The sequence below is a fragment of the Dreissena polymorpha genome, chromosome 4 (genome assembly GCF_020536995.1).
Source record: "Dreissena polymorpha isolate Duluth1 chromosome 4, UMN_Dpol_1.0, whole genome shotgun sequence".
Taxonomy (NCBI): Eukaryota; Metazoa; Mollusca; class Bivalvia; order Myida; family Dreissenidae; genus Dreissena; species Dreissena polymorpha.
Window position 1 is genome coordinate 67,239,453 of NC_068358.1, and position 22,877 is coordinate 67,262,329.

The following is a 22,877-nucleotide window of genomic DNA, read 5'->3' on the forward strand; positions in this document are numbered from 1 at the left end:
TCATGTTCCTCTTCTATGTCTGTGTTCTTGGCTTTAATGGCTCCTTCATCTTTGTTACTATCATCATAAAGGCTTTCTTCTTGCTTCTCTATGTCTACCTCAGTGAAGTTACTATTGTCCTGGGGTGCCTTAATGTTTACAGAATTGGCCTGTTCATGATCAGAAGATTCTGCCTTTGGTTCAACTGCTTCCTCCATTGTCCCATTCCAGTATACAATAATTGAGCTCTATGCTGCAAATCTTTGGTAAAACACTCACCCATTCTGAGACAGACTGCTGCAGCTGTGAAGCAGATTGTTTTGTAATGAGAAACACCACTTTGTCACAAAGGATTTTGGTTTTATCTGCTCTCTGATCTATGATCAATAGCTCCTCTATCCTTGGTTGTGGGGAAATCTGTCTGAGGCATCTCTGGATTGCTTTTGAGCATTTACCAAGAGTTTCATTCTCTTGAATAATAATAAGTAGATGCATTATAGCAAAGCAAACTTCATTGTTTTGAATCCAGTACCATTATCTTCATTAGTTGTATTTTTGTTTCAGAATTCCAAATAAAATTGTTCTCCTTGATATTCAAATGTCATGTTAGACTGAAGTTCCTTGATATTGCATTCCTCTTATATCTGTTTGGTAGTCACCTCTTAGCATTGAAGCCCCAACCACTGGAAACAAATCAATATGCATGTGTCTCAGGTTGCTGATAATTTAAAGCTACTCCTGTAGGTAAAATCTGTTTGTATTAGAAAAAAAAAACTTAAAAAAACTACAGCAATAAAATATGTTTTTTAAAGTTAAAACAAAAATTATCTATTTTTTATTTTTGGTATGTGAGTCTACATACATGACCTACAGATGAAGTTTGAAATTGGTTCCAGTTTTTATTTATTTTATTTTTTTGGCGGAGTTATGGGCCTTGGACTTAGAAGTTTTCTCTATAATAATTGTTTTCCAGAGTTTTTTTACAAATGGCTTTAAGATTTTTGGTATGTGAGTCTACCTACATGACCTACAGATGAAGTGCGAGTTTTGTTCCTGTCTGTTGAATTTTGGCTAAGTTATGGGCATTGTTTTCTCTCAAATAGCTGCTGTGGGACTTCACAGCGCAGTAGGGGGGATTTTGTTTTACAAACATAGCTCTTGTTCACATCAATATCAAAGATTCCAATTTACTCTTAATATCAGGTGGCATGTTTTAGAGTTTAGTGTGCTGACTGACATTTTATGTTTTGTACTTATGCCTTTAAAACACCTTTTAAAAAGCTAAAGAGATAACACCGGTTATTGTTTACTTTGTCTTTGTGGTCACCCACATTGTTTTTGATGGTTTCCATGTGCAATATTGACACATTAATCACTTTGTGTGTTTTATACCAGTTTATATTGACACATTAATATGACAGACAGTAAGCAAGCTTTGTAGATTATTTTCAGCACTTAATTTTCCCCTGGTAACTAATTGAATTCAATGTGCAAAACATTTTTCAATTTCTTGATCTGCATGGATATTAATTGAATAATTGTAACAAACTTTTATTTGGGATTGTTATTTTTAAATGCAGAAATAAACAAATGTTAACTTGAAGCTCACAAACCCAACATTTATTATGCTCCCCGAAATAAATTTCGGCTGAGCATATAGTTGAAGTTTGTCCTTCCTTACTTACTTACTTCCTTACTTCCGTCACACTTTTGCTACCGTTTCCCATAGCGCCTTCAATACTTAACCAATCGCTTTCATATTTGGCATGTAGGTACCTTGCATAGACCTCTACCTTTTGATGAGGTTTGAGGTCACTGGGGTCAAGGTCAAGGTCACCGATGCTAATAATAGCCTTCCTTCCGTCACACTTTTGCTACCGTTTCTCATAGCGCCTTCAATACTTAACCAATCGCTTTCATATTTGGCATGTAGGTACCTTGCATGGACCTCTACCTTTTGATGAGGTTTGAGGTCACTGGGGTCAAGGTCAAGGTCACGGAGGCTAATAATAGACTTCCTTCTGTCACACTTTTGCTACCGTTTCTCATATTGCCTTCAATACTTAACCAATCGCTTTCATATTTGGCATGTAGGTACCTTGCATGGACCTCTACCTTTTGATGAGGTTTGAGGTCACTGGGGTCAAGGTCAAGGTCACTGAGGCTAATAATAGACTTCCTTCTGTCACACTTTTGCTACCGTTTCTCATAGCGCCTTCATCACTTTACCAATCGCTTTCATATTTAGCATGTAGGTGCCTTGCATGGACCTCTACCTTTTGATGAGGTTTGAGGTCACTGGGTCAAGGTCACCGAGGCTAATAATAGATATTTTTAGGTGTTTATTATGCCCCCCTTCGAAGAAGAGGGGGTATATTGCTTTGCTCATGTCGGTCGGTCGGTCGGTAGGTCCGTCCACCAGGTGGTTGTCATACGATAAATCAAGAACGCTTGGGCCTAGGATCATGAAACTTCATAGTTACATTGATCATGACTCGCAGATGACCCCTATTGATTTTGAGGTCACTAGGTCAAAGGTCAAGGTCACGGTGACTTGAAATAGTAAAATGGTTTTTGAATGATAACTCAAGAATGCATACGCGGCCAACAGGGCACACTCTGAACAATATTACTGAAGCAACTGGTCTGTAATCCTAAATCTATAATTATCAGTCCAATGAAACATCATCCTTTTAGTAAAATACAGTGGATAAGTAAAAATATTATCAGAATATGAGATTTTTTGTATATTTTGTATATTCAATATTGTGTTAATGTTTAATTTTGTTGATTAATATAAATATAAGCAGGACAGGGGAGGTAATACACTCTTATATACAGGGGAAACAAATGCCATGAGTTTAAATTTATTGTTACAGCATTTGCCTCCCTTGTAATATATTTAAATTTTACCAAATGTAAGGCTAACTGCATTTTTGTAATGCATACTACTACTACTACTACTACTACTGTTGCTGCTGCTGCTGCTGCAGCTGCTGCTTCTGCTGCTGCTACTACTACTACTACTACTACTACTTCTACTACTACTACTACTACTACTACTACTACTACTACTACTACTACTACTACTAATACTACTACTACTCTACTACTTCTACTACTCCTACTACTACTACTACTACTACTACTACTACTACTACTACTACTACTACTACTACTACTACTACTACTACTACTACTACTACTACTACTACTTATACTACTACTACTACTACTAATACTACTACACCACCACCCCCCACCCACCCACCCACCCACCCCACTCCACAACACCCACCCACCCACCCACCCCACCACCACCACCACCACCACCACCACCACCACCACCACCACCACCACCGTTCACGGTGACAAAAAAACGTATTCACACAATGGCTGCTACTACAACTTATAGCCCATATAGGGGGGCATGCATGTTTTTCAAACAGCCCTTGTTACATTGACAAAGCGCATCAGCGGGGAGCATCCATCAGTTTCACTGATATTCTTGTTAGATTAGTTAACACAGATTTTTAGTAAACAAGAGGGCCGTGATGGCCCTGAAATGCTCATCTGAATGCAAGTGCACCAATTGTCAAACATTTCATTTTGTGTCTGACTTATTTACCCCACTTGACTCAGATTCAAACATGGCCTTGATATTGATCAGATGAACATTATTACATTGATTCATCAAGATTGAGGATTTTTTAGTGGTAATATGAGATTGTACCTGCTGACCTAATTTTTATGACACATTTGACTCAGATTATTATTTGGCCTAGACATTGTCAAGATAAACATTCTGACCAAGTTTCATCAACTGAAGACTGAGTAATAAATATGGTTTCTAGAGTGGTTACAAGGGTTTTGACTTGGTGACCTAGTTTATGTTCTGTTGCAGATCACCAAGGACACCACAGCTGATACAGTTGTGAGGATTCTACGCCAGCCCCTGAATTTGAAGGAGGGTAGCTGGGAACTACACGAGATTGTTAAGGACCAATTAGGCGAGGACAATCTCTATATGAGCCTGCTCTGGGAGAATAGGGTTTAAAGCATTGAAAAGTGTCGTCCCAGGTTAGCATGTGCAACCCACACAAGCTAATAAGGGTCAACACTTTCAACTTTCATATGATTTTTATGCCCCCTTTCGAAGAAAAGGGGGTATATAGTTTTCGCACTATCCGTCTGTAAGTCTGTCTGTCTGTCAGTCTGTCACGCTTTTCGTGGCCGCTCTTTAATTCAAATAGTTTTCATCCGCTCTTTACGAAACTTGGTCAGAAGTTGTATCTAGAAAATATCTAGGTCAGTTTCGAATAAGGGTCATGCCGGGTCAAAAACTAGGTCACGGGGTCGAAAAAACAAATCCAAGGGAAGTAATAAGCTTTAAATGGACATAATTATCTTACCTGCCAAATTACATATTTTTGTTAAATAAATCAAAGCGGCGCAGTAGGCAGCATTGTGTTTCTGACAAACACATCGTGGTAAAAGGTCAAGGTCAAGGTCATCCTTCAAGGTCTAAGGTCAAAAAAACATATCCAAGGGAAGTAATAAGCTTTAAAGGCAGATAATTATTCAATATTAAACATAGCAACTTGATATTTGGCATGCATGTGTATCTCATGGAGCTGCACATTTTGAGTGGTGAATCTACAGTCACTGTAGTGGATTTTAATTATTTGCTCCTAAAAATAGAGATTTGTTAGAGACAATTATTTTCAAGGGAAGTAATTTATATTATTATAAATCTCAGATTATATATTTCCTTACCAAGAATTTAAGTTCTTTTCACAGTTACTGTACAGATTTTTTATTTTGATTATTTATAACTCAAATGATTGATTTGTCAAAGGTTTTTATGCCCCCGGTAGGGTGGCATATAGCAGTTGAACTATCCGTCAGTCAGTGTGTCTGTCCGTCCATCCGAAAAAACTTTAACGTTGGCCATAACTTTTTAAATATTGAAGATAGCACCTTGATATTTGGCATGCATGTGTATCTCATGGAGCTGCACATTTTGAGTGGTAAAATTTCAAGGTGAACATCATCCTTCAAGGTCTAGGGTCGAAAAAACAAAGTCAAGGGCAGTAATAAGCTTTAAACGGACATAGTTATCTGACCTGCCCATGTATATATTTTTGTTAAATAAATCAAAGCAGCGCAGTAGGCGGTATTGTGTTTCTGACAAACACATTGTGGTAAAAGTTCAAGGTCATCCTTTACGGTCTACGGTAAAAAATAAAGATTTAAGGGAAGTAATAAGCTTTAAAAAGGGAGAAAATTATTCAATATTGAACATAGCCACTTTATATATTTGGCTTGCATGTGTATCTCATGGAGCTGCACATTTTGAGTGGTGAATCTACACTCACGGTAGTGGATTTTTATTATTTGCTCCTAAAAAAAGAGATTTGTTAGAGACAATTATTTTCAAGGGAAGTAATTTATATACTTATAAATCTCAGATTATATATTTCCTTACCAAGAATTAAAGTTCTTTTCACAGTTACTGTACAGATTTTTTATTTTGATTATTTATAACTCAAATGATTGATTTGTCAAAGGTTTTTATGCCCCCGGTAGGGTGGCATATAGCAGTTGAACTGTCCGTCAGTCAGTGTGTCTATCCGTTCGTCCGAAAAAAAAATTAACGTTGGCCATAACTTTTAAAATATTGAAGATAGCACCTTGATATTTGGCATGCATGTGTATCTCATGGAGCTGCACATTTTGAGTGGTAAAATTTCAAGGTGAACATCATCCTTCAAGGTCTAGGGTCGAAAAAACAAAGTCAAGGGAAGTAATAAGCTTTAAATGGACATAGTTATCTGACCTGCCCACGTATATATTTTTGTTAAATAAATCAAAGCGGCGCAGTAGGCGGCATTGTGTTTCTGACAAACACATTGTGTTAAAAGGTCAAGGTCATCATTTACGGTCTACGGTAAAAAATGCAGATTTAAGGGAAGTAATAAGCTTTAAAAAGAGAGAAAATTATTCAATATTGAACATAGCCACTTTATATATTTGGCATGCATGTGTATCTCATGGAGCTGCACATTTTGAGTGGTGAATCTACAGTCACGGTAGTGGCTTTTAATTATTTGCTTCTAAAAATAGAGATTTGTTACAGACAATTATTTTCAAGGGAAGTAATTTATATAATTATAAATCTCATATTATATATTTCCTTACCAAGAATTGAAGTTCTTTTCACAGTTACTGTACAGATTTATTATTTTGATTATTTATAACCCAAATTATTGATTTTTATGTCCCCCACTATAGTAGTGGGGGACATATTGTTTTTGCCCTGTCTGTCTGTTGGTCTGTTGGTCTGTTTGCGCCAACTTTAACATTTTGCAATAACTTTTGCTATATTGAAGATAGCAACTTCATATTTGGCATGCATGTGTATCTCATGAAGCTGCACATTTTGAGTGGTGAAAGGTCAATGTCAAGGTCATCCTTCAAGGTCAGATGTCAAATATATGTGGCCAAAATCGCTCATTTTATGAATACTTTTGCAATATTGAAGATAGCAACTTGATATTTGGCATGCATGTGTATCTCATGGAGCTGCACATTTTGAGTGGTGAAAGGTCAAGGTCAAGGTCATCCTTCAAGGTCAGAGGTCAAATATATGTGGCCCAAATCGCTTATTTTATAAATAATTTTGCAATATTGAAGATAGCAACTTGATATTTGGCATGCATGTGCATCTCATGGAGCTGCACATTTTGAGTGGTGAAAGGTCAAGGTCATCCTTCAAGGTCAGAGGTCAAATATATGTGGCCCTAATCGCTTATTTTATGAATACTTTTGCAATATTGAAGATAGCAACTTGATATTTGGCATGCATGTGTATCTCATGGAGCTGCACATTTTGAGTGGTGAAAGGTCAAGGTCAAGGTCATCCTTCACAAGGTCAAGGTCATCCTTCCAAGGTCATATAGGAGGACATTGTGTTTCACAAACACATCTTGTTCAAAGTTTTTTTTTAAATGATATAATTATAATTTCTTTGATGTTCATTACATACCTGTGGACTTATGTCCATATACAAGATAAACTCTGGCTGTGATCTCTTTTAAACCACAGGCCTTGGTTGTCAGTGATGTCTGACATGGTCATAATTGACTGTGAGACACCCCCCCCCCCCCCCCCCCCCGGTTGGATTGGACAAAATTCAAGGGAAGTAATAACCTTTAAAGGGAGATGATTTCTATACCTGCCAAATGATGAATAGAAATTTTATTTCAATGCGGCGCAGTAGGGGGCATTGTGTTTCTGACAAACACATCTCTTGTTTTTAATGATATAATTATTATTTCTTTCCTGTACTAATTTGTGAATGGTAGGGTTCATTACATACCTGTGGACTTATGTCCATAGATACATGATGAACTCTGGTTACCACAGGCCTTGGTTGTCAGTGATGTCTGACTTGGTCATGTTTTACTGTCTACAGACCCCCCCACCCCCACCCCGGTTGGATTGGAAAAATCCAAGGGAAGTAATAAGCTTTAAAGGGTGATGATTTCCATACCTGCCAAATGATAAATAGAAATTTTATTTCAAAGCGGCGCAGTAGGGGGCATTGTGTTTCTGATGAACACATGTCTTGTTTGTTTCATGAAAGTCTTGTGATAAAAGAAAAATCCAGTCTAGGCAGAAAGTGTTGTCCCTGATAAGCTTGTGTGGACTGCACATGTTTAGCTGGGAAGGCGCTTTATGCACATGCATTTAGCCCTGTTTTCCCAGAGTGCAACTCATAACCACACCCCAAGATTTACCTGAAAACAAACATTACATACACAAAGTCCATAAATTATACAGATAGCACATTTTTAATTCCCAAATGGGCATTCTATAAATAAGTTTGATGTCAAACTTCAAGATTTTCTTTTACATGGCAATGGATATATCTTCCATTATCCATACCAAGGCTTTAAGGCTGCATAGACAACCCATATTATAACAAAAAATGTTTTTATCAGACTTTAGTAACTCACTTAGGTTTGACGAATTCTACATATAGGTGTATTGTTAATAGCTATTATACTAATTTGTGTTTAGAGCGATTTCTACCAGACAAGACCAAGTTATGGCCCCAGGTGCACCAATGGCAGACATGGGTGGGCGACTACCCTTCCTCAGCCCGTCTTTGTTTGTGTCCAGCCTCCAAACTCAGACAAAAACTACAGCAGTCAGTGAGTGTTAACCCTTAGCATGCTGGGAAAATAGTCGTCTGCTAAAATGTTGTCTGCTGAATTTCTAAAATTAGCATTTTCTTCAATTTTTTTCAAAGAATACTATGGGAATAGCAAACAGTTTGGATCCTGATGAGACGCCACGTTCTGTGGCGACTCATCAGGATCCAAACTGTTTGCAAGGCCTTCAACATAGAGAATCTTGTCATCTATAATGGATGTGATCCCAAGAAGAAGCCACCCAAGGAGTGAGTATTGTTGGAAACGAAATATATACCAAAAACTTTTTTTTTCTAGCCATTTTGGGAAAACGAGTCTGGCCTAATTGGGATTTTTAACCAGGTTTTCCGAAGGAAAAAACTGGTTATTAGATTGGCGAATGCGGGCGGGCGGGCTGGCGGGCTGGCGGGCTGGCTGGCGGGCTGGCGGGCGGGCGGAACAAGCTTGTCCGGGCCATAACTATGTCGTTCATTGTCAGATTTTAAAATCATTTGGCACATTTGTTCACCATCATTGGACGGTGTGTCGCGCGAAATAATTACGTCGATACCTCCAAGGTCAAGGTCACACTTTGAGTTCAAAGGTAAAAAATGGCCATAAATGAGCTTGTCCTGGCCATAACTATGTCATTTATTGTGAGATTTTAAAATCATTTGGCACATTTGTTCACCATCATGGGACGGTGTGTCGCACAAAAGAATGACATCAATATCTCCAATGTCAAGGTCGCCACGACTAAAAATAGATTTTTTTTAAAACAACCTTACAAAGGGGGTTAATTTTGTTTGTTCATTTCAAAAGTTCAGTTTGAGTTTTCTCCCTTTATCAGATTTTTTTTTCACAATAAAAACCTGGTTTTGTGACAATTTTGTGCCTTGTTTAAATAGATAAAATGGTAAATTTGGGAATTTTTTATCAACAAAATGGACCAAATTGGGATTTATTTATGAACAAATATTGACACATCAGGCCTTTTCCTGGCCATTTTGGAAAAAATCATGTAAATTATAGTAATATACTTTGTTAGATGTTTATGAAATAAAATTGAGATATATTAATCATAAGACACATCTTTAAAAAAATAAAAACAACAACAAAAAACTTTAGTCTGGAATCAAGCCTATTGGCTTTGGAATTGGGTTTATTTTACAGCCTTTTTTTACATAGCTGAAAACCCCCTGAAAAGATCTGTACCTTTCCCTTGCTCCTTGGGGTTTTAGCTTCTACCCTGGACATTGATCAGGAATTTCACATGAAAAAAATCCACTTTCATAAATGTCGAAAGTGTTTTACAAAAATTGCAATTTGATGCCTGTTTTGCCTCAATTGATGATAACTTATCCATTTATCGCCTGCTTATAGCAACACTCACTAACTGATTGTTATTATTTTCTTTTCATTTACCAAACCAGGTATGTGGGTTTAGGTTCCATTTTCCATTATTTTCAGTGGAATATACATTATGCTTTGTTCAGTTTTCTTTACGTTTGGTACATATGTCATTATATGCAGTAGTTAAAGCATAACACGAAGTAGTAACGACATTATGTTCTGTCCAAACTTTTTGACGTTCTGTACATTCGACATTATGTGATGTCGTTACATTATTACGCACTGTAGCAATATCATTACGTGCTGTGATATCTTCTTAACGTTCCATTCATTCGTCATTAGGGGCTGTAGTTACAGCATTACGCGCAGTAGTTACAGTATTAAGTTCTGTGCTAGCTTTTTTACGTTCGGTACATTCATCATTACGTGCTGTAGTTACACCATCACGTGCAGTAAGTCACATCATTTTGTTTTGTGCTAACCTCTTTATGTTACGTACATTCAACATTATGTGCAGTAGTTTCATCATTACTTGCTGTGCAAAGGTCTACACGTTCGGTACATTAGTCATTATGTGCAGTAGTTTCATCATTACATTCAGTAGTAACATCATTTCGTGCTGCGCAAATTTTATTTATGTTCGGTACATTCATCATTTCGTGTAATAGTTTTATCATTATGCGCTGTACAGTACTAACATAATTCCATGCCGTGCGAACTTCTTTACGTTCGGTACATGCAACATTATGTGTAGTAGTTTATCATTAGGCGCTGTGCAAACGTCTTTACGTTCGGTACATTCGTCATTACGTGCAGCAGTTACATAATTATGTGCAGTAGTAACAACATAACATGCTGTGCAAACTTCTTTCCATTCGGTACATTCGACATTATGTGCAATAGTTACATCAATGCGTTCTGTTATAAAAACATTACATGCTGTGTAACTCTCTTTTCGTTCATGACGCATCATTATGTGCACTTAGTTAAAGCATTACGTAGACATTATAGACATTTGCAATAAAAGTCATAATTAATGTTTGTGAAGTTGTTTGTTTTATCTTATATTTATATTTTGAAATGTTAGACCTTTAGAATTGCCCAGCCCAATATAATTATTTGTCAACGTGTGTACCGGTAACTGAAGTCTTTGATTTATCTGTTTTGACACTTTGATTAAGCCTCATCAGGGGTGTGAATGCTTGATTGTGATACCCATTAATGGCACGCTCCCAACCAGATTAAATTTCCTTTCTTTAATTAATGTTTTCTTCTCAATTAAACCATTGTATTTTATTAAATTAATTATACCATCTAACATGAATAAATAAGTAATTGTGATAATGTAAAATTCTAAGAATTCAAACTATTAATTAATCAACTTCAATATTTGACAAAGTACTATTAATAAAATAGTAACCTAATAATATTATTTAAAACAAATGCACAAATATTATAAAAAATGCTTTATTTATTTCAATTTTATATGTTGTAGCACAGTTTATAGAAAAATACATTGGTTGAATTGCATTTGACAAAAATCACAATGTCATCTTTCATTGACATACTACATTTTATTATTTTCACGTCAAAATTGTGCTGCAAAGTCACAATTATAACCCCAAAACATCTGCTCACAACTTATTTTCAAATATGACAAAAGCAAATGACACTAAAATCTCATATAAAAATATCAGGGTGAATTGTCTTGGGGGTGAATTGTCTTTGGGGGTGAATTGTCCAAGGAAATCAAATTCAGGGGGTGAATTGTCCAGGGGGTGAACTGTCTTAGGGTAAATAGTCCAAGATTCTGTTTCACACTTGCGGGAAAATTGCGTCATCCGGTGTCACGCATAAATGTTGCTAGAAAGACCTATCCACCGAACGAAAAGGTGTATCAACCAAGCATAAAGTCGTTTCTATCAAACGTAACGATGTAACCAGTACGCGTAGTGGCAAAAGTACTGAATACAATGGAATTTGCACAGCACAAAATTTTAAAACCACAACACATAATCATATAACTATAGCACACAATGATAAATGTACCGAACTTTAATCTATGTGGACAGAACATAATGTTGCTACTACTGCGCACAATGCTGTTACTACTGCGTATAATGATAAATGTACCGAACTTAAAACTATTTGGACAGAACATAATGGTGTTACTACGGCAGGTAATGCTGTAACAACTGCACATAATGATAAATGTACCGAACGTAAAGGCATTTGTTCACACCATAATGTTGTTACTAGTACACGTAATGCTGTTACTACTGCCCATAATGATAAATGTACCGAACGTAGACATTTTGACATAACTTAATGCTATAGCTACCGCACGTAATGCTGTAACAACTGCACATAATGACGAACGTACTCAACGTAAAGACGTTTGCACAGCACGAAATGATGTAATTACTGCACAAAATGTTAAATTTACCCAACATAAAGACATTTAGAGAGAACAATACTGTAGCTACTGCACATGATGACGAACGCACTGAACATAATGAAATTTGCAAAGCAAACAGTGAAGCTGCTACTGCGCGTTATATTGTAACTACCGCTCTTGATGAATGTACAAAAGGCCAAGAACTTTGCACAGAAAAGAAAGAAGTTTGCACAGAAAATAAAACATTGTCAACAGAACGTACAACTGTAACTACTGCAAGTAATGCTGTAACTACTGCACATATTGATGAATGTACTGAACGTAATTAAGTTTTGACAGAACATAATGATGTAACTACTGCACGTAATGCTGTAAGTACTGAACATAATAACGAATGTAAAGAACGTAAATAAGATTGCACACAGCATAAAGCTTATCCCACCGAAACTAATGATGAATGTACTGCAAACAGCGACAGTACTCATATAAAGTCAGTTATGGCATTCCATAATTGGGACACAGTCTGGGTCCACACATATGGCAGAATCCAGCCTGGGAGGACCTCTTTTATATTCGAAATACATTCACACGCAGCTACCATGCTTGCAGTTTCATGCTGAAGTCTGGATTAGGGTGTGGGCAATCTTATAGAATCTCTGGTTCTATGGCTATTTATATTCCTGTGAAAAGTTTTAGTATCAGTCTATTTGAATCCAGTACAGTGATACCTCATTATTAAGACCACTTGTGGGACTTTTGAAAAGTGGTCATAATAGTTAGGTGGTCTTAATGCTGAGTTTTTATGAATTTCGATGGACAGATAATACAAATGGTAAATATTCAATGAACATTTATCGTTTTGCATGCAATATAAGAGTTATCAATAACAGAACAGAGCCAAGCTAGAATCGTTTTTGAGGGAAGGACAGTTTAAGATTTTTCCAGACATGCATCTTTCTAATCCCAAATAAATTGGCAAACTGCCGTTTAGATTTCTTATTAATGGTATTTATTAAATCAATATTTTCTTTTGAATAAAGGTACGGCAAATTAGTTGTTTTTAGCTTGACTATTATATATGAAATATATATAGTGGAGCTATCCTACTCACCCCGGCATCGGCGTTCCCGTTATCGTTCCTGTAAGCTTTGGAATGTTAAAGTTTGCGTACCACCTCAAATATTTCCTATGTCTCTTGACATATTGCTTTTATATTTTGCATACTTCTTTACCAACATGACCCCAACCTATAAACAAGAGCAGACAACTGTATCAAGCATTTTGTAAGAATTATGGCCCTTTTTTCACTTAGAATATGCATATTATTGATAAATCTATGTTAAAGTTTGCGTACCACCTTAAATATTTTCTATGTCCCTTGACATATTGCTTTCATATTATGCATACTTCTTCACCAACATGACCCCAATCTATTAACAGGAGCAGACAACTGTAACAAGCATTTTGTAAGAATTATGGCCCTTTTTCCACTTAGAATATGCATATTATTGATAAATTTATGTTAAAGTTTGCGTACCACCTCAAATATTTTCAATGTACCTTGTCATATTGCTTTTATATTTTTAATATTTCTTAACCAACATGACAACAATCTATAAACAAGAGCAGACAACTGTATCAAGCATTTTGTAAGACTTATGTTCCCTTTTTATACTTAGAAAATTGAAAATTTGGTTAACTTTTGTGTTTAGGTTCACTTTATTCCTAAAGTATCAAAGCTATTGCTTTCATACTTGCAACACTTACTAACTATCGTAAGGGGACTGTACAGGGCAAGTTGCATAACTCTGGTGGTTGGCATTTTAACGGAATTATGGCCCTTTTTTGTCTTAGTAACTTTTGTTAAATTTTTAATATTTTGTTAAATTTTGTGTTTAGATCCACTTTACTTCTTAAGTATCGAGGCTATTGCTTTCAAACTTTAAATACTTTCTTACTATCATGAGGGTTCTGTACCTGGCAAGTTGAATTTGACCTTGACCTTTGAATGACCTTGACTGTCAAGGTCAAATTAATAATTTTTTATTAAACTGCCATAACTTCTTTATTTATGATAAGATTTGATTCATACTTAACAACACTTACCTGACATACCACAATGGACTCTACCCAAGCCATCCCCCACCCCCCACCCCTAAATCCACCCCCCCCCCCCCCCAAAAAAAAAAAATTAAAGTTTTTCCTTTATTTTTATTTTTGAAAGATCATCTAATAAATGACCACACCCCACATTATACCTCCCTCTCCACCCCAACCCCACCCCCCACCCAAAAAGATTTTTTTTCTTTGAAACATGGTAAAAAAAGGCCACAAATATTAATTTACTTTATTTTTGAAGGATCGTCCATCCCTCCCACCCAAGCTATTGCTATCAAACTTGAAATAAAATCTTATTAGTTTGTTTTATGTCTTTACAAATGATCAAGAGATTTTGGAAAATAAACCTGAACTCAGAATCATCTATAAAGTACAACTTCTTTAAAACATAAGCAATCAATATGTTTCAATTACGGTCCTCTTCCAGGTAGTATATGACTATATAACCTTGACCTTATTAAATATGAACAATTTCCCCATGATGGCTTACGTTATACTGTCAAGCACTCGAATAGTCGAGCGCGCTGTCCTCTGACAGCTCTTGTTATATTTATCCATCTCCAACAAAAGCTAAATCCTCTTAATTTTATCTGTTATTTTATTCTTATTATATGTCGTTATTGAGAAGTGTGTGCCAAACAATTGTTTTTATGCCCCCGGATCGAAAGATCGGGGTTATATTGTTTTTGGCCTGTCTGTCTGTCTGTCATTTATTCATTCATTGTGTGTCCCAAAACTTTAACCTTGGTTAAAGTTTGATAACTTTTGCATTATTGAAGATAGCAACTTCATATTTGGCATGCATGTGTATCTCACGGAGCTGCACATTTTGAGTGGTGAAAAGTCAAGGTCAAGGTCATCCTTCAAGGCCAAAGGTCAAATATCATTCCTAAAACTTTAACCTTCGTTAAAGTTTGGTCATAACTTTTTTAATATTGAAGATAGCAACTTGATATTTGGCATGCATGTGTATCTCATGGAGCTGCACGTTTTGAGTGGTGAAAGGTCAAGGTCATCCTTTAAGGTCAAAGGTCCAATTTATGGTTTCAAAGCGGCGCAATAGGGGAAAATGTGTTTCTGACAAACACATCTCTTGTTTAATGTTGAGACAGAGTTTTAGATTTGTAACTGTCATAGCCAGGTAACCTTCTGTGCATACGTGCAACTTCCTGGTTTAATTTGGCTAGCAGCTAGATATCGGACGAGGGATAAGATTAAGACTTTTGTATCTAGCAAATATTTCAGATAAGATGGTTATGCACTCATGATTTATAATGACATCAAAGCAGTAAAGATAGCATTTACTTACAGGCCCACATTTTCTCTAGAATATGTCATTAATTTTATCAGTGTTTCAATATTTGCTTTGTTCTGTATGTGTCAAATATTGCCTATGTGGTAAAGATAAAAGCTGTTGGAAAATAAATTGCTTTTTTTCTGTTTACTGTTCGTGACCCTGTCCAAGGATACATGTAACATCAAGATTTTGAGTGTATTGAACATTTATCACTGATAACATATGATTAAGAAAAGACAAAAAGGACTTTTCTGACTATATCATACATCAACAGGAAAAAAACATAACACTATAACTAGCATAATATTTAATATAATTGTTATCAGCAGCATACGAAGTGAGCATACATACTAAAGAAATGAAAATTATTAAAATAGCAACAACAAAAAATAAAAGCAGAAGCACATTACTTTAGATGCTTCATGCATACTGACTCTATATTTCCTTAAAGGAAACACTAAAATTATTCTCTGTTCATTGTAGATGGGAGCATTGCTTCTCTTTCTATGTCAATGATGGCCACAAGATGGGGTAAGTATCAAGTAAAATAAAGTTAAATACTGACAAAAAAGGTAGTGTCAGTTGTCCTAAAGGTACATGCCAAATTTAAAGTCAGATTTTGAAAAATAAACTTTTGAGACAATTTCGAAAACAATTAAGAAGAACTTGATTGGTCACACAGTTTTCTTATTTTTAGTGAGAAGACATTGATTGGTTCCACATGGTTCTTCATTTCAGTGAGAAAAACTTGGTCACACTGTTGTCTTCATATTAGTGAGAAGGACTTGTTTGTTAAGAGTGTTTACTTCATTGCAGTGAGAAGGACTTGTTTGTTAAGAGTGTTTACTTCATTTCAGTGAGAAGGACTTGTTTGTTCAGAGTGTTTACTTCATTTCAGTAAGAAGGACTTGTTTGGTCACACAGTTTTCTTCACCAGTGAGAAGGAGAAACTTCTTTGGATGGCAGCATTGCTCAATTCTCAGGTATTCAGCAATCATTCTCTGACATATGAATTACTTAACTAACAAACACAAATTCTTGGGTCTTTGCAAATATAACAATTTCGGCGTAACTTTTCGTTCATAGACTTATATCAGGCCATAATGTGTGCTTTGTCTAGTTGACATGTTCAAAATCGACCTTTAATGTGATGCTCCCATTCTATTGCTCAGGGATACAGAAATCACCTTGTCTTGTGCTTAAAAATACACAGGGTTGCATTTTAGTACTTACATGTATATAATGAAAAAGTTAAAAATTAAAGTTCTTACTTAAAAAATGTCTGATTCCTGCACCGGCTTTATTAAGCAGTCATCTGTACAGGTTATTTAACAAAGTGTGTGGACAATCATGAGCATACTCCATTTGGTATACTTCCATTATGTATGCTACATTTCACTAATAAGGCTCAGTTGGCTTCGCACTACTATTCTTTATAAGTTCAAGTTTCCAGATGCCTCGGGCATTTGACATTTTTTTTTTTATCCCCCGCCATAGGCGGAGGGATATTGTTTTGGCGTTGTCCGTCCTTCCATCCGTCTGTCCGTCTTTCCGTCCTTCCGTCCGTCTGGCACTTTTGTGTCCGGAGCCATATCTTGGAAGTGCTTTGGAAGATTTCTTTGAAACTTTTTTTTTTTTTTTTTTTATTCAATATAATACATACAATGTATACATGTATATGATCATACAACATAGTGATTGTACAAAGCAATAAAGTTCAGACATGTTATACAAGATATGCTAATATATATTTTTTTTTTTAAAGAGAAAAGAAAAGAACAACTGAAGAATAGTTATGAAAAATGATGAGTTGTATAAAGTCGGAAGAAAGCATACTGGACTTGTGTGTTTTGTTGAAAAAAAAAAATATTTTAGAGAGATAAACTATCATTAGAGTGAAATGTATATAAGTGGACAAACATTATGAGAATTTAATCCGATTCCATTTTTGTTCAAAGATTTGTAATCTGTCATTACTGAGGGCTATTTCTTTCTCAATCTGGATTTTTAGTTTAAGACTATGGACAAAACAATTAAAATTTGGTACTTGTTTTTTGTACTTCATAATAAAGATAAAATATTTCATCATTATAAGAATAAAATTCACAATATTATTACAGTCTATTGATTTCAATGAGTTAATTCCGAAACTTACATTTAAGAAAGATAGTTTAACGTTTAGTTGCTGTTGTTCAAGAAAAGATGCTAATTGATTCCAAATAGGCTGGATGTGTTTGCACTCCCAAAAAAGATGTTCTATAGTTTCGATGTTTTCACTGCAGAAATCACACAGATTTGAATTAGATAATTTGCATTTAAAGAGATATTTATTTGTAGCTATAATTCTATGGATGTATTTATATTGAAAATTTCTCAGTGTGCTTTCAACAGTTGCTTTATATGGCATGGTAAATATGTGTTTCCAATTAAGTTCATGTTCTCCGAAAAGGACTTGCCATTTATTTTGGGTTTTGGAGTTTTCTGTAGGGTTTATAATTTGTAGTGTGTACAATATTTTATTTGTTTTGTTTTTTCTTCCAAGTATGTTTTCTACGAATTTTGTTTGAGTACATGGTGTATTATTTGTATTGATTTCAGATTTAATATGTATGGGTATGCTTTTGATTAGTGTGTAATACTTCAGGAAATTATTTGAAGGTATTCCGTATATGTAGCATATATCATCAAAAGAGTAAAAATCCTTAATTCTGAAGTCATATAATTGGTCGACATATTTAATGCTTCGTTCAAACCAATCTTTATAGAAAAACGTCTTATTGTTTGAAGTTATGTCTTTATTGTTCCATAAAATAGTTTTACTGCTGGTTTTGGTTTCTAGTTTATGAGTGACATCACTCCATGCTGATAGAACATCAGACAGAAATATGTTTTCGTTTGCAATTTCATGTAAGATAGTATTGCTAATGTTACATTCAAAGAGTAAGGAGTCACCATATTTTTTTAGGATTTTCTGGTAGAATAATTTCCATGTACTCGTATTGGTATTATCTAGGTATCTTTTAACCCAGCTGCATTTGATTGCCTTCAAGAATGAGTCAATGTTCGTTAATTGGATACCTCCATTTTCTACGGATTGAATTAACTGAGTTCGTTTTATTTTATCAGGCTTACCGTCCCATATGAAATTAAATTTTGTTGATTTTATATCGTTAATAACATCATTTGGTGGATTTGGGAGAACTGTTAATACATAAATTAATTTAGGAAGTGCAAACGTTTTCAATACTGTGTTTTTTCCGATTAGTGTAAGTTTACGGTGATGCCATGATTTTAAGCAGTTTTTAAAATTCTGTAATTTAGGAAGTATGTTTTTAAGAACTGTATCATTTTCATTATTTGTGAAAGTAATTCCTAACGTTGTGGCTTCATCGGATGTCCAATTAAATTTCATTTCTTTTTTATATTGAACATTACTTTGTTTTAATTTACCTACTCGTAGCACAGTACATTTACTTTTGTTTAGTTTAAGACCCGACGTCATTCCGTAAAGGGTTAACGACTATTAGGTTATGGAAAGAATCGTAATTGTCGTTTAAAAAATAAGTTGCATCGTCAGCAAATAGGGACTGTTTGATTTCTTCGTCAGGTTCTAGTGATATGCCTTTTATGTGTTTATTTGATTGAATGTGATGTGATAGATACTCGATGCAAATAATAAATAGCGATGATGAGAGTGGACATCCTTGTCGAACCCCTCGTTCGATGTTAAAACTGTTTGAAAAGAAGCCATTGTTAATGATTATACTGTTAATATCGGTATAGAATAGTTTGACCCATTGAATGAGACTTTCACCAAAGTTCATATTTTCTAAGCAAGAGAACATAAATGAGTGATCAAGCGAATCGAATGCCTTTTCAAAGTCTGCAAAGAATATTAGACCAGGATTATTTGAATTGTTGAAATAGTTTATGCATTCTTGGATAAGACGAACGTTTTCACCAATGTAACGTCCTTTTATGAAACCAGATTGAGATTTTGAAATGATTGATGGTAATATTTTTTTAATTCTGTTTGCTATACTTTTAGTTGCAATTTTATAATCATTGTTTAGTAAACTAATTGGGCGCCAGTTCGATAAGGATTCTAAGTTTTTTCCAGGTTTTGGAATGAGTGATATTATACCTTGTTTTTGAAGCGTAGTTAAGTTTTCATTATTATATGAATAGTTAAGTGAATAAATTAAATGTGTTTTGATATCATTCCAAAATATTTTATAAAACTCAATGGTGATACCATCAGAACCTGGACTTTTGTTATTTTGCATTTCTTTTAGTGCTAATCCACATTCATATTCATTTAGTAATCCGTCACACAATAGTTTTTCTTCTTGATTTAAAGCGTGTTGTGTATTTTTAAAAAGGGTGTTATTGTCAACATTTTTTCGTTTATAGAGGGTTTCGAAAAATAAACGTTGTTCTTCTAGTATTTCAGTTCTGTTTGTTATATCTTTGCCATTGACTACTAATTTGTGTACAGTTTTTTGTTCACTTCTACGTTTTTCAATGTTTGCGAAGTATTTTGTATTTTTTTCATTGTGTTCAACATGCTGTGCACGCGCTCTTAGTAGTATTCCATTGAGTTGTGTATGATAGATTCCATCTAATATTTGTTTTTTTTTATGTTATTTCATTTTCAATGTCGGTGGTATCATTTGTGTTTGTTTGATGCAATTGTTTTTCAAGTGTTTCAATGGTTTTGATGGTTTCAGTTTCAAGTTTATGTGTTTCTTTTTGTTTAAATGATGTGTATCTAATTGTTGTGTTACGTATATTTCCTTTAATTACTTCCCATAAGGTGTTTGGGTTTGCATCTTTATTATTTTGAACTGTATTTAATATTTCCTGTTTTATTTGTGTTTGATATTGTGTATCTAATAAGATGCTGTTGTTAATTTTAAAGTATCCTGGGCCTCTTTCAGGTTGTATATTGTGCAGTTTAAGTTCAACTAGTGAGTGGTCAGTCATAAATCCTGGTTTTATGTTACATGTGTCAATAATGTTGCAAAGAGACTCAGACATTAAAAAATATTCTTATCTACAAAATATTGTTGGTTTTGTGTTTGAGTGCCAGGTGAATTTGCTTTCGTTTGGATATACCGTGCGCCAGATGTCTATAATATTGTAGTTTTCAATTATGCTATTTAAAATGATTCTATTTTTAGGATGGGTATAAAGGTTTCCTTTCTTTTTATCTAATAATGGGTTCAGGACAGTATTGAAATCCCCACCGATTATAATGTTTTTATCTTGGTTATTAATTATAAAGGATTGTAATGTTTCGTAAAATGTGGAATCATCTATGTTAGGACCATAGATGTTGATTAATGTTAATTGTGTTTCATGTATTTTGATATCTATACTTGCTAGTCTGCCAATTATTATTTCGATAAAATTATCGACTGTGATCCCTATATTGTTTTTAATTAGAACGGCAATGCCTTGTTTATTAGTATATTGTCCACTGAGATAGATATCTCCGTCCCATTCATCTTTTAAGGTTTGTGCTAAAGTATGTGTCAAGTGACATTCTTGTAGTAGGCATACACTATATTTTTTTTCGTCTAACCATTTGAATATTTGTATTCGTTTATTTGTGTTATTAAGCCCTTTTACATTCAAAGTACATATTTTAATCATTTAAAGAGGTGGAGGGTGATCTAAATGATAGTTTGTGTGTGATTGTCCAGTTAGTTTCTATTTTTAAATATGTCCAGTTGCTTTCCATTATAAGACATAAGATGTACATACATACAAGCAGAAAAAGAAAACAAAAAATATGGAAACATGAAGATGAATGTTCCATAGAAATGAAGAAGTATGAAAATTAATGAAAAACTTGTCCCAAATAGAGACACAAAAAGCGCACTTCCGTACACTGGGAATACACAAAAATGAAATAGATATAATTAGTAATAAAGAATAAAACAGAACATATGCAATTCAGTGTAAAGTTAACACAGGACATTTCATATTCGAATATTATTGTTTTATTGCTTAGCTATTGTATAATTTCTTATAATATTTAGAAGTAGATGTTAAAAGTTAATCAGTTAACATTTGAATTATTTTATTTTTTAATAGGGTACATGAATAATATTTAAGAGTTTATAAGCGAGGTCGTTTTACATTTCATGTGCACACAACAATTACATAGTAATACTCATATCTTGTAACAATATATTTTTATAATATGATAAATGAATCTGGTTAAACAAAAGTTGGTTATATGCATTGGACAATGACATATACGACATCAAGGATTATATTCATATTCAACAGCAGTTTTTATCAAGAAGCTGGTAAATAGTTTTTTAGAGAAATAATTAGAATCAGGCAAAGATAGGATAAACATAATCATAAGCATAAAATTTATAATAAAATAGGTTTTTGCTTTTTATAGAGATTGTTGTTTACATGTGGATTAAGGTCTAATACTGAAAGCGTTAAATTGCCAGTAAACAATGTAGATACTATTGATTATTTTGCATAAATTTATTTTTATAAATGCATGAATTAGTTTTTGTGAGAAATATAATGATATACATTCTCTTGACAAAGCCTAAAAGCCTAAGTGTGACAACCATGCTACTTTTATTTCCTATATGAATTTTATAAGCCATTTAATATTTCTGGTGTTTGATGTAAATTTTATTAATATAAACTTTCAGTGGAAATCAATAATGTCACAAGAAAAGACGTTTCTTTACTAAATGTGTAGTTAGTATACTTAAGAAAAAGGATTGAATACTCTGGCCAATAATGTTGAATCATACAGTGAAATTTAATTTAGCATCTCACTTTCATAGAACTCTTTAAAAAAAGCTTCATGTGAAAGTGAAAATGAAGCAATTGTATAGAAAAATGATGACAGAATTGCTAGTTGAATAGTGTTAAATGAAAATATAAGAGATGATCTTAGCTTTACCACTTCCAATGCCTTCAAACTTTAGTATTTATCACAGTTAACCCTTAAATGAAATCTTTTTTTGTGTGAAGGTATCTAAGTGCATACATTATTTTTCAAAAGGGACACTGAATAACTTGGTATTACAATAAGGATTTAAAATAAACAGTTTTATATTAATAAATATTGTTATTTTACACACACACATACACATAAAGACCTTAAAATAGCACTTTCATTATGGGAAACTTATTGTCTAATTACATGAGTAACAAATGATATAATCCTGACTTCAAACAGTAACTGCTTTGATGAAAATCTGTTCATCATTGTTTGTATACTCAGTTTCAGCAAACAGACACACAAACACATGCATATAAATAAACATAAAGTTTGCACTAAAAAATACATCATATGCATAAAGGATTTTGTAAGGATAGCAATTAAGATCATAATGTCAATTTCGTTTGCATATTCAATTTCAGAAAAAACAAGATGTGTTTGGGAAACACAATGTCCCCCTATATGACGTTTGACCTTGAAGGATGGCCTTGACCTTGACCCTTCACCACTCAAAATGTGCAGCTCCTTGAAATACACACGCATTTC

At 34.3% G+C, this 22,877-nt stretch overlaps 2 protein-coding genes across 2 annotated transcripts in view; one reads left to right on the plus strand and one right to left on the minus strand.

The window, feature by feature from the left end:
• The window catches only part of LOC127879102 (rho GTPase-activating protein 26-like), a 177,132-nt gene that overhangs the window by 63,297 nt on the left and 90,958 nt on the right, over positions 1 to 22,877 (minus strand).
• LOC127879120 (uncharacterized) overlaps positions 1 to 22,877 on the plus strand; it is a 60,605-nt gene that overhangs the window by 33,119 nt on the left and 4,609 nt on the right. Inside the window, exons 5-8 of the mRNA XM_052425797.1 lie at positions 3,884 to 3,989; positions 8,065 to 8,198; positions 15,827 to 15,874; positions 16,242 to 16,326. Of these exons, the coding sequence (XP_052281757.1) occupies positions 3,884 to 3,989; positions 8,065 to 8,198; positions 15,827 to 15,859 (273 nt within the window). The 3' untranslated portion in view covers positions 15,860 to 15,874; positions 16,242 to 16,326. The remainder of the gene's footprint in view (positions 1 to 3,883; positions 3,990 to 8,064; positions 8,199 to 15,826; positions 15,875 to 16,241; positions 16,327 to 22,877) is intronic.